General features: G+C 34.7%; 1 protein-coding gene across 2 annotated transcripts in view; it reads left to right on the top strand.

Moving 5' to 3' along the window:
* The window catches only part of RNF180 (ring finger protein 180), a 67,537-nt gene that overhangs the window by 46,569 nt on the left and 8,152 nt on the right, over positions 1-12,816 (top strand). For both annotated transcript variants that reach the window (XM_021534372.3, XM_021534373.3), the window contains exon 6: positions 3,618-3,743. In XM_021534372.3, coding sequence (XP_021390047.1) covers positions 3,618-3,743 — 126 coding nt within the window. The remainder of the gene's footprint in view (positions 1-3,617; positions 3,744-12,816) is intronic.

Below are 12,816 nucleotides of genomic sequence, written 5' to 3'. Positions count from 1 at the left end.
AGGATGATTCACTGAGCAGCTCCTGGTTGCCAGGGATAGAGACTGGCTATCCCTGGCTATCCGTTCACTGATGCACTGCAGCAGAAAAACATGGGTGGAAAGCTGCAGCCTGAGCACTCTCAACCCCCTGCCTGTCTGCTGTATAGAGATTTCAAGCTGTTCTCATTTCATTTCCCTAATGTTTGATTCTCCCTTCAGTTTGATGTACAGATAAAGTGTGTTTCACTGATACAGAGTTAGGCTATTCTAGGGCTATTTCAGTTTTCAAAAACCAATTTAGCAGATTTGCTGCAGAAAATTACCACTGGGAGAGCACAAAAGGAGAATAAAGATGCTTCCTAAAATGTATTTGCAAAAATTTTCAACATATTACAGTTGTCTAAGTGAAATATCATTAGGATTATTTGTGGCCTTTAAATATTTAACATACAATGCATAAAAATGCCTGGTAGGAGGGAGTGAAGAAGAAGGAGCCAGATTCTTCTGAGTGGTGCTCACTGCCAACACAAGAGGCATTCAGTACAAACTGAAACACCTAAGATCCCATCTGAACACAAGAAAGCACTTTTTTTTTCATGTGAGGGTGTCAAACAGGCTGGTCAGAGAGGCCATGGAGCACCCATCAAAACCCAGCTGGACATGGTTCTGGGCACCTGTGCAGCTGACCTGCTTGAGCAGGTTGGATTAGCTGTTCTCAAGACATCCCCTACAACCTTACCCACTCTTTTAGAATATTGAATAGCTTTTATGAGGAAAAGGATGCCTAAGGAGCAAATACATTGTCACAGACTTGTAAATAGAGTCTACTATAAATAGTGGATCATAACAGTATATGATATGTTTTGTATTAACAACTTCAGATGAGGGAGATCTGCAGCTATTTGCCATTCAATGTATAGTAATATGTGCTTGACTTAGCAATAAATTTAAAAATATGTACAGTAATTTAGCTCAATTATATTATATATATTAAGAAATATATTTTGAACTTTTCCCAGTGCATAACATCCTGAACAACTTTTAAATGAACTAAGGGTTATTGATGATGCTATCATATCCTTAGAGAAATTAGTAAAATCATTAAGATGAATGGTGCCAGAGCAATGTAAAGCATAGTAATTTTTTTTTCCACTCAGAAGAGTTCTTAAACCTTTAAAAACTTACACTAAAGTCAGTGCTGCTATAGGTTTGTGCAGGCAGCAAAGCAAAGTTGCTTGTAGTCTTTACATACTTCTCTAATGCTGCAGTTTGGATGTCTTATTTTCCTCAATTTATTTTGATGCGTTCTGCAGCTTTCCTTTCATATATGTGCATTCATTTTACAAAGATATTTCAAAAAAGAAAAACATTTAAGGATACATTCAGAAGTTCACTTTTTAGCTTGTACAGTTTTGGAGACTGAACACAGCTGCAAAAGAATGATGCCTGTAAGGTGTGGAAAGAAAAGGGCTAAGAGGTCAATTATCCATCAATTATGGAGAAAAACAGTGTTTAACTGAGAGCTACAAAGACTCACGAGGGTCATTGCTCTGGCCAGTTGCCTCGGTCAACGGAGCCTTTTTTACAAGATCCCTTAAGTGTAAGTTCCAGTCCAGATAGGTTGCTCTCATGGTGCTTTCTATGCATTCCCATCTTTCTTAAAGGCTGTCTTAGAAGCCTTTCTCCCATCAGAATAAACTCCCATCTGATCAGATGACAGCGTGCCCAGAACACACCTAAGAAAACAGCTCTTGAGCTGATTCCACCAAGTAACTTTCTAAGTTACCAAGTATCTTCTACATGCTTCACTTACCGGGCAAGATCTTCTACACTTTCGTTCGTATAAAGTTTCATTTATGTTGTTTGCAAGAAGGGCCAGACCTGACACTTACGTGCAATAAATCCACTACTTTGGAGAAATGCAGATTGAGGGTAGCAGTTGTGCAAGGAAGGTCCAGCCATGTGGCAGGAAAAGAGAGTCATGCATAGAGAGGGACAGGTGACCTGGCCAGCCTGAGGGGATCTTTCACTGAAAGCCTAGCCAAGCAGCATCGTAGAAGCCAGTAAGACTTGTCACCACTGCCTTTTCTGAAAAACAGGAATTTGATGCCTCACCAGAGGTTTCAGTATTTAAATTTGAATAAAATTGAAAGAATTGTGTTGATTTCTGTGGTCTGTAGCAGGAAAATAAAATGTTCTCTGTCTATGCCATGAGAAGCAAGAAGAGTCTCATCAGAAGCTTGAATCTGAATAGTACTTAATCCAAATATGTTCAGTAGCTTATAAAGCTCTTTCATAAAAATTTAAAAAGCAATAGTGAAAAATACACAATTTTTTCATTTTATATTTAAGAGAGAAAAAGGCCTTTTTTCCTTCAGGGACAGTATTTTATATGTGCAGTAGCTCTATTTTCACATAATGAGATAGAGGATTTGAAGATTCTGTGCTCTTCATGTATTGTATATCTTGATTCCACCTGCATTGTGACATGGTGAAATAAAGGAGAATTTTTAGAATCAGACCAGAATGGGGTTTTTTCTTCAAATCTGCTAATGTCTTCATCTTACACAGAAAAAGCTACTGAAAGCAAGAGAATTTTTTTTTTCTTTTTAGAGCTGCTCACATAAAAGATTAGCTTTCTTAAATTTGCCAGACAAAAATATTTTATCCTTTCATAAAATATTTATTACTAGAAAAGTATGTTTCATTACATTGGACCATGGGAAGTAATAAAACAAGCCTTCTCAAAAAACCTGTGCTTGTCTTTTCTTACTTGGAAGGTACAGAAAGAATTATGGTACCAGCTACTCTTTGTATTTATCTGGAGCCGTCTTGGTTTGGAGACACAAATTGTGCAGGGGTTTGATGAGCAGGGTGTTGAAGCTTTTCCTATTAACTACTAGCTTTGCAACCCTGTTTGTTATCAGTAGATCAATCCTATGGTAGGAAAATAGTTTTTAGTTTTCCATTGGATTTCTATGGATAGATTAGTTTGGCAGTTTTAAGCTGCAATTATGTAGGTATTTCCCCAAATTATACCCTGAGAAGATGTTGATTTCTTGAGATTAGTATATAATGCCAACTTCTCCAATGTGTCATGAATCATCCTACAAAAGTTTTCTTAACAGCATATAAAATAATTCATTAACAGGATTAATTAGTTAACAAGATCAACTTCCTGTTAATCCAAAGACTTCTTTAAAATATCAAAAAAAAGTCAGGCTCTTCTCCTTCCTTTACATTACTAACTATTACTGAATGGTGATGTTAAACAAAAACCTGAGAATTAATACCACAGTAACTTTTATGGATATAATTTTTATTCATAGAGGTCATCATAGTTTTGGAAGTTAAATAGCTTGATTTCTTAAATACATCATTTTGCCAGAAATTATCATCGTGACTATCATCTTTTCTAATGTTTTTTTTCCCAAAGAAGTAGAATGTTTACAATTTGCTCTTACTATATATGGAACTGGTTGGGTAAATGTGATTGTAAAAAATAGGTGTTATAATCAGAACTATACATATATATGGCATTTTTATTTTGCATAAATTTATGCTAATTGTTACGCTAATTATTATTGTGCTTTATTTAGAGCATTGATGTATGTATTCTTTTCCCTTAATTATTGTAGATCTGAATAACTGTACCAGATCTTTTTTCCCTATGGAATATTTGAATCTAAAGGAAAATTTTCAAAAATCCAATTCTGCTAAATGGCCTCTACCAAACTGCAAGAAAGCATTCAAAGTTTCTGAAGGTAAGATTTTTAATTTTTGTCTAAATGTCATTCAATCTTTAGTGTAATATTTGAAAATAAGACTGATTAATACATGCCATTGGCAACCAGATGGATGATTCTTAAAGTAGAGATGAGTTTAATTCTCATGGGTGATTCATACACAGTGCTCTGAATCTAAAGATAAATTGCAAACTGTAAAAAGACAATTGTGTATGTGCCTTTTAATTTATTTTTAAATCTTTAATTCTGTTCACATTATCAGGATAATTTCATGGAGCTTCCTCCTTAGAAAAATTTCTGTCTGCATTGTGGAATAAGGAAAATTACTCTAGGAAAAAAGTTGCTAGTTCTGAGTGTGGTCAATAAAAACCTCTCAAAAAAAATCAGAAAAATCAGTCTTTTATGAAAGAAGTCAAATAAAAAGTTTTTAATAATATATATTATTCCATACATAATGCATGCAAAATGGAGTAATGGGTATGGGTGTTTTCATTTTATTTTCTCTTTATTATATGAAGAAAGCTTAGTCCCCTTCTTGAAACTTTAACACTAAACATTTTCATGATTAACTGATCATGAACTGAACAAATTTAAGTTAGACCATCTAAATGCAGGATTCACTGTTTACCCATATTTCCCTGTGGCCTTTCTTCACCAGACCTCATAAACATTTACTTAGTTATTTGTATATACTTTTCATAGTGCTGAGTCTAGCTAGCAAATATACTTTTCCTTTTTGTAAGAGCAGATTGCTTCTGAAAATATGTGGAAAAAATAAAACAGACCATTTTATATTCCTTTTATAAGTCTACCCAGGCTTTTGTAAAGGTGAAATTTGATAACTTCTGGAACTCCACTTATAAAGTCATGTCAGGTAATGCCACAATTTGATATTTAAAATATCAAGAAATGTGCCTGGCTATCAAAAGTAGCAGACTTGAGAAATTTGAGGACTGGTAAATTATCTTTGGTATTGCTCAGAGAAGAAACTGGAGGCAGGACAAATTAAGATGACTATTTTCTCTTACAGGTGTTAATGTAGTATGGGTGTTAATGCTGGGCTCATTAACACCCATATTTATTTTAAATATGTTTATTTTAATACATATTTTGTATGTTACATCCTTCCTTTATGTTTTGTAGTCTTATACAAATTATGCTTTTCATAAATATGTTTCACAATGCTAAGAAAATTGTACGAAGCATAGATAACTAGAAATAAAAGAAAGATCTGGAGAGGTCATACAGTTTCAGTATTGTGCCACCTGAAAATTTGCCATAGTCTTCAAAAAAGGTAATTCTAAATACATAGCCTAAAAGTCCCACACTAAATAGGAACATCTAGCTGATACACCACACAAACCCCAAAGCTGTCTGAAACTTGTATTTGCATTCCTAAATAAAAGGATGACTTCCATGTGTCTCTTCTGACTTTTTATTTCAATACAAAATTACTGCTTTTTATTTCAGTTTTTAAAAAAAATGTTTGTGTGATTTCAAATGCAAATCTGTAGCATTTTCTTCCTGGGTTTATATCTAAATTGTGTTTGGCAACACTTAAAATTCCATATTTTTATAATTGCTTGTGTTTTCTGGCTCAGGATGCTACTAGGAACTTAACAGGCGTAAAATACTGAGAATAGTGACAGCAAAATTCTTCTGTCATCATATTAGATTCCATTGCAAAGGCAAACCCTGATACCACTGAGATCTGAAGGGACAAAGAGGGCACTTAGATTAATTTTCTGTTAATTAGGAACCTAATAGCCTAATAAGATCTTATAATTTCAGAAGTGAAATACAAAGAATGGAAAGAGGAATAGGGTGAGTATGTGAGTAGACTGACTGGAGTTAAAAGGGATATTTGAACATGAAAATAACCACCTCTGTATAGGAGTGCATTGTCAAAGAAGAAATTCTGTAGCTGTGTTAGAAATGCATAAGCCCTTTCACCTTCATATCTAGCAGGTCCAGTGTTTACTGAGAATTTAGAAGCTCTTTTTGTATGATTCCAGCTTTCATTGTGACAAAACCTCTTCCACAATATCATTTTAATACCACAGATATAAAAATAGTAAACCTTAGCCAGTAAATCACTCATTAGAGATGCTAGATAAAATCAGACCCCAGAGCTAGATTGGGATATGAGGAATAAAAAATGGCTGCTAGGAAGTTTAGATTATATACAAAATTTATCTGGTTAACTAATTTTGACTTCATGAACATTGCAGGGCTGCTAGATAAAATGAAGCATTTCCTCTTTTTCCTTACTTTTTTTCCTGAACTGATTCACTAAGCCAAATATATTTGGTTATCTACATGTGACTCTTCTTTCATATGAGATTTTCCATGAGGAATGTAGAATAATCTTTGGTAATGCAACCAACCATAGCTTTTCAGTTCTTATACAAAAAGAAAGAAACCTCATAACTGCAGCACTTTTGGGCTTTAAGCTGATGAAAATTGCTCTTTAGTTTGCCCTTGTATTGCACTGTATTTTTTTCCAATAAAATAATCAACAGAATTCCTATTTGTTTCATAAACATTGCTTATGGTATTGCTCTCAATATGGTATGCTGTGTTTGGTCAAGGATAAGTTAATGGTAAAATGTGATTGGTGTTCATGAAGTAAACCAATTCTTTTTTCCCATTCAGATTTTTAATACATGGAAAAGTTAACAAGATAATTTTAAATATTTCTCTAAAATATCTTCTATTTCATATGAGATAAACAGAGATATTATATTAGTTATTCTTTTGAGTACTGATAACTTTAACAAAATGTAAATGCACAATAGAAATAACATCTCAATTAATGGTTTCCTTACATAGATTTTAAAACAGATAAATAGTGTAGTTTGAACAGGAGAGTTAAATAGCAAATACACTCAATTGGATCCTATTATCATATATCATAACTGAATCACTCAAGTGAAGCCTTTGTATGCTATTAAAGTGGAATTGCATTCTGTAAGAGCTGTACAGTCACAGGAAGTTCGCCAACTTAGGGTAAGTCTCCAACAGTAATTTGATACAGAAATGTGGGCTAAAATAAGAGATTAGGATAATTTAAATTGCAAATATGATACTTAATTTGACAGTGATTTTGGTGTAATCAAGTGCAGAAATTTAAAATTACATATTTAGTACACTGTGCCTAGAAGTGTTATTTCTGAACCTTTTGCATAAATCTGAGATAGAACTACATTGAAGAGATAGAGGATAAAGTAGTCAAGATAATGATGATAGCACTGTACATGGATGCTGTCTGCCTGCATGTATGTTGAGGTTGTAGAGATGGCTCAAGAAAAGTAGAAATAGGTGTTTAGAATGGGAGAAGGGGATTATAAAACCTCTTGAGTTACAACCCTTGATTACTATTTGAAATCATAATTATTCCTAGGCTAATAGAAATCCCCTCCAACTGTTACTGATCCTGATGTTTTTATTTAAAACATGAGAATTAAATTGAAAGTCTAAAATATTACAGAATAGATAAAAATATAATGTTTATTTCTATCTTTTCAAATCTTTAATCTAGAAGACATTCCCCAAAGTGTTGCATACCATGAAATCTGTGCAGATTCTTTCCTGGTCTCGTTTCTTTAGGTACTTAATAAAAATATTGACTTCTGCATTAGTCAAGGACTGCACAATAGAGTGTTTTCCAAGCCTACTGAAACCTGGTGGAAATTACCACCACCTCAGTAGGTCACATCTGGCAAGTCCTTTTATGTACTCATTCTCTGGAGAAAATGGTGAGCAATTTCCTTTAGAGAAAGCTTTTAATAATACCAGTTGGTACATTTCCTTGTATTTCTGTCTTTCAAATAGTACAATATTAAAATTTACTTTCTTGATATCATTATTTCAGTTTGATAGGCAACAAAGGCACAATGTTGAAAATTAAAATTTACAGGTTTTAAATTCATACTTCCGTGTTTAAAAGAGCCAAATAAAGTGATGCTCATTTTCAAGTTCAGATACTGTGATCTAGTGAGAAGAAAACAAGACAGGTATTACTGAAAATAGTAGGGGCAGTATTTAATTTTAGCTATAAAAAGTAATGCTGGCAGGAGGCTCCCAGAATAATCCTTATTTTAGACTATTTTTTTCAAGTTCTACTATTCCATCCCATCAGGGTCACCCAGAGCAGGTGACTCAGGAACTCATCCAGCTGGGTTTTGAATGTCTCTGGAGAGGGAGACTCTCAACCTTCCTGGACAGCCTGATCTAGTGCTCTACCACCCTCAACACAAAGTTCTTTCTCATGCTGAGATGGAACATCTTGTGTTTTAGTTTGTAGCCATTGCTCCTTTCCCAGTCTCTGGACACCACTGAACAGTCTGGCATCATCCTCTTGGCACCCAATTTTGGGATGTGTTATTGAGCTTCCTTCTCAGTCTTCTCCTCTCTAGACTAAACGGGCCCAGCTCTCTCAGCCTCTCCTCACAAGAATCTTCAGTAGAGCTTGTGAAATCATAGAAAGCTAATTTGCACACATCTGTTTGTCAAAAAATGTATTTGCAATCTGCAGTCTTCACAGAAAGTGAATTTTCTGCCTAAAAAAGACACACTTCACTGGAAAGTGTTGTCTCAGAGTTTCTGTTAGGCTTATAGTACATTAATACAGAAAAGACAGTATCCAAGCCTGCTGGTTGAGTGTTTTAGGTCAGCTCCACTGATGGCCACTTCGTCATTTTACTGATTTGTCAGCACTTGACCTTAACTCTTGCACCCATATTCCTTGCCCACAAGTTCTGTCCACTCCTGCTGGTAAAAGTGCAAGACTGATTTCTTGATTCCAGAGTCTCCTTTGGGTCCCATGGAGCAGCTGTGCTCTAAATAGCCTTTATGCCTTTCCTTCTGCACCTTGCCCAGTAGAAGTCAATCTGAAAGGAAAAGAAATGGAAGGGGAAGTTCGAAATAAAAAGGTCATTGCCACAGACATGTCTTAAGCTGTGGATTTAGGGCTGCTGCTTCCTTCCCTGTTATTTTGCCAACAGTGTTAGTACAAAACATTGTGTATCAATAGCCTTGTTTCTCTTTTAAGGTGTTTTGCAGAGGCTGTTCTTTAGGGACTCCTTCAGAGCCACATTCTCATTGAAAAGGATGTTCGATCCTAAAGACTGCCTCCAGAACTAGCCTGTGTAGGAGAGTAATTTACTACTCAAAAATTATGATTACTGTTTTGTCTCTATTGGTTTATCAATGCACTGAAGGGAATCAAAGTCTATCTAATTTGCATGTGTCACCAGCATTGCTTGTTTCCATTTAACCATGGTATTTTAAGACTGGTGTACCAGGAATATTGGTAGCTGTAATTATGCAACACCAAGGGTTGTGATAGAATGGCCATGGCGAAAATGTATACTGTAGTCTTTCCCCATCTGACATGTTCCTGAATGGACTTTAGATTGGCATCTTTAGTTCTGCTTAGGCAGCCAAGTGTTCAGTGGTTAGTGAGACAACTAAGAACATCTTGGACCTCCTATGAAAACATGGCCCACAGCTGTACCAGAGACACCCAAATGAACTTGTAGGGGAGTTAGAGGTACCACAGTTCTGATTCTGCAGCTTACAGTTAGTAAAAACTTTTAAGGAAGACCTTTTCTAAAGATGCATAATAAAATATAGCTGTGTTCAGGATAAGAGGGAAAGTCCTTTGAAGCATTAATAGCCAGTTAAAAGATGCCAAACAAGGAATAGAAATACATGATTAATTTTTCTCACTGAAGAGATATCATATGGGTCCTATATGGGTCTAAATTACAGTTTGTATTACCCAGTGTATTTTTTACAAGATATGAAGTTGTGAGATTTGCTTACAGTATGAAATATTCAGGATAATAAAAATTAAAACCAAATGCAAGTAGTGGCAAGACACTGTGTTGGTACCTAGTGTTCTTCAGCAATGTTTACATTGTTTTCTTTTTATCACAAAACAAGGTAGTTAGAGGGAAGGATACAAACAAGATAAAAGTGAAAGTCAGTTTTTAAATGTTTCCTGATGAGGAATATGTAAATAGCTTAGAACACTTCACACAAAGAAATAGATTACTAAAAGAGGGGGGATGATTGCAGTAATTAAGATCACAAGAGGCATGACAGAAGTGTATGTGTGCTGCTGTTATTCACTATTCATAATAAAAGAACTAGAACTCTGCAAAAGAACTAAAAGGCATTAAATACAATTATCATTTCCCCAAAGCATGGGTTCAAGTAATGACAGATTCTTGTTCCTGTTAAACTCAAAGATACCACATTTGTCTGCAAAGATCCTGGAAATGCAAGTCCCTGGGAAAAAGTGTTGCAATATGCTTGCCTTGTTCTTACTTTTTTTCAATCCCAGCCAATTCCTCATAGTTTGACTTGTCAGGGAAAGAATTATAGGGTAGGAAGACCTTTAGACTACTCAGTATGCCTGTTTTATAAGGTGTTCTATAGTTTGATAAAATAGTGCCTTCCATTACAGTTTTACTTAAGCCATCATAAATAAGTTTTATTTTATTTATTTATTAAATAAGATCACATAAATATTTACTATTTGCTCTCTAGAGACAACTGAAAACAATACATAATCTTAGTTTAACCATGTTAGGTATACTTTGAATTATTAATGTTTTGAAATGTTACTCTTTCATTACAGAATTTGTTCAGAGCATAAAATATCTCTTGATTTTACTATTTATGTTTTGTGTAAAATTCTGCTGTGATTAGTTCAGGTTCAGATTGGTCTCTGTGAACAAGTGAAAGAAAAGATGCCTTTTTTCTTCACCAATGACAGGAATTAGCAAGTGTTTTTTATGTGTTTTAGTGGAAGTGAGGCATATCCTTGCCAACTACACCAAGAAGTATAGGGAATAGGGAAAAAAAGGTTATATTATATTCTTAATTAGCTATTGGTTGTTAACTATAGCTGTTAACTGTTATGTTTAATAAGTTTTATGTTGTGCATTCTTCCCCAGCACTAAAATGCACTGCCTAGGAGAGCAGTTTGTACTTATGTAGCCACTAAAGAGTTTCAACTCTGCTAGTGTAAATACATCTTAACACAACAGTTAAGTTTGCCTGGTGTTCAGTCCATTTATTTGATACCTCACAGAAACTCTGCTTGCTATAAAAACAATAATTTGTGATTGATAATAGATGGTAGATGTATCAGTTGGTTTCATCACTGTCAGTGAGTTGATAGGGAAGAAAGAAGAACAACCATGTACAGTGTTTTTCCTGCCTAACATGCCTGTGATTACAACTTCGTACACCTGTACCAGTGACAGATAACGCTGTGCCCATTACAAATTTGGACATAAACATAAGTTCACTTTGATCCTGGAGTATTTATTGGACAGAAACTTGACAAGATTTTTGGAAGAATGTGGTGCTTACACAGCATAACTGTAAAAAGCGAGGCAATACAGAATTATGGAGACCCTACAAAGTGAAAACAAAAGCTGACATTTAAATTTGATGAAGGACAAAAGAGAAACCATGAAAGCACTCAAGGTGATGTGTGAGAATAATAAGCAAGAAAAGGTGATCATATTTTAATTAGTTCAGAACCAGACTAGGCATACCTTCTTAAAGAAGCCAGAAATGTGCAAACAGCAGAGCAAATTCAGGAGCTTTGGTGAATATACTTACTGAGTCGATAAATGGCATCAGAAAAAATCAGAGGTAACAACCCTTACACATTTAATCAAGAATTAAAGGAAGGACTTTTTAACAGTTCATAAACCTTTTCATTTTTTTTTTCAAATAACTTCTTTCTGCTTAACTTTTTAATAACCCTGCTTTGTGAAAATTCATTTTTAATTTTATGTTGAACAACTATGAAGACTTTTTAGACAGCTCTTTCCATTAAGTCTTGGCTAACTTCCTAAAAACTGGTTAAGTACTGTCAGCAGCAGATAACTTTCAGTTCAGAAAAACTGTGTCAACTTTCTAAAGATACAATCTTGTACTTTGGATTTTTCATTATCTGGAAGAACATTTCTTTTGTTTGCTCAGATGGGAGATAGGAATTTTGGGCATTGACACTAGCTAAGGCTGAACGTGCCTTTTTTAAAGACAGTGCCATGGGTCCAAGATAAGTCATTCACCAGTTTCTCTAGAGAAATTTAGGGACTCATGTTGCCAGATTTGCAAATAAGCTGGAAGTTCTGTGTAAATGCACAGACCCATGTCTTACAGAGGGGTGTGGTGCAGCTTGCCTATTATGTGTATTCCCTCTGATCTCTGCTGTCACACTGTCCCTGTCTTAAGAGAAGTAGGGCCAATTAATTAATTTTTTTTTAAGAAAGTATTTACATTACTATTATCTACTGTTATCACGAACACTGGCTTAAAACATTAAAGCTTTAAGCACTGAAAGGGTTTTAACAGTAGTTACAAAACTCTGCAAAGTTTTTTGTTAAATCATCATTTGTATTAAACATTATGTTTTGAAAAAATACAGCAATCATGCAGGTCATAAAATAAGAATCCAGAGAGAATTAAGCAGCATGCCAAGCAGCATACAATTATGCACTCACAGCAAAGACATGAAACAATATGACATATCTTTTAATGCTATTCTATACTTATTCATTCATCTCTTATTATACAAGTCTACTTATAAATATCAATAGTGTTTGCCTCTCTATATATTGTGAAGTAGCAGTCTGTACAAACAGAGCCCAAAGGGATATAAGTACTTAGTGAGGGAAGAAGTAAACTAGAGGGAGCCGATGCCATTGCAGCAATATGACACAAACAGGGGAAGGCTTTTGTGACAATAACTTAGCAAGAGTTACTGGCAGCTGAAATACAGTATTTGGTTGTCTGGGAAAATGACAAATACAACATGATGTACAGAAATGTTCAGTGGTAAAATGTAGGAACAGCAGGAGAGAGATGAATGATGTTGATGGTGAGTAAGAGGTTAGACAGAATAGAAGTGAAACAGAGAGTAGATTAAAAATAAGATTAAAACTCCTTAATTTAGAATATTCTGAATACTTTTAAAAATTATTTTTTCATATAGATTATTGATGAAAATACCACAGAAAGTTAAATACCTCAAGTTGCTATTTGAAATTCCCTGGTTTTC

Source organism: Lonchura striata, chromosome Z, assembly GCF_046129695.1.
Source record: "Lonchura striata isolate bLonStr1 chromosome Z, bLonStr1.mat, whole genome shotgun sequence".
NCBI lineage: Eukaryota > Metazoa > Chordata > Aves > Passeriformes > Estrildidae > Lonchura > Lonchura striata.
This window is presented reverse-complemented; position numbering and strand designations above follow the sequence as displayed.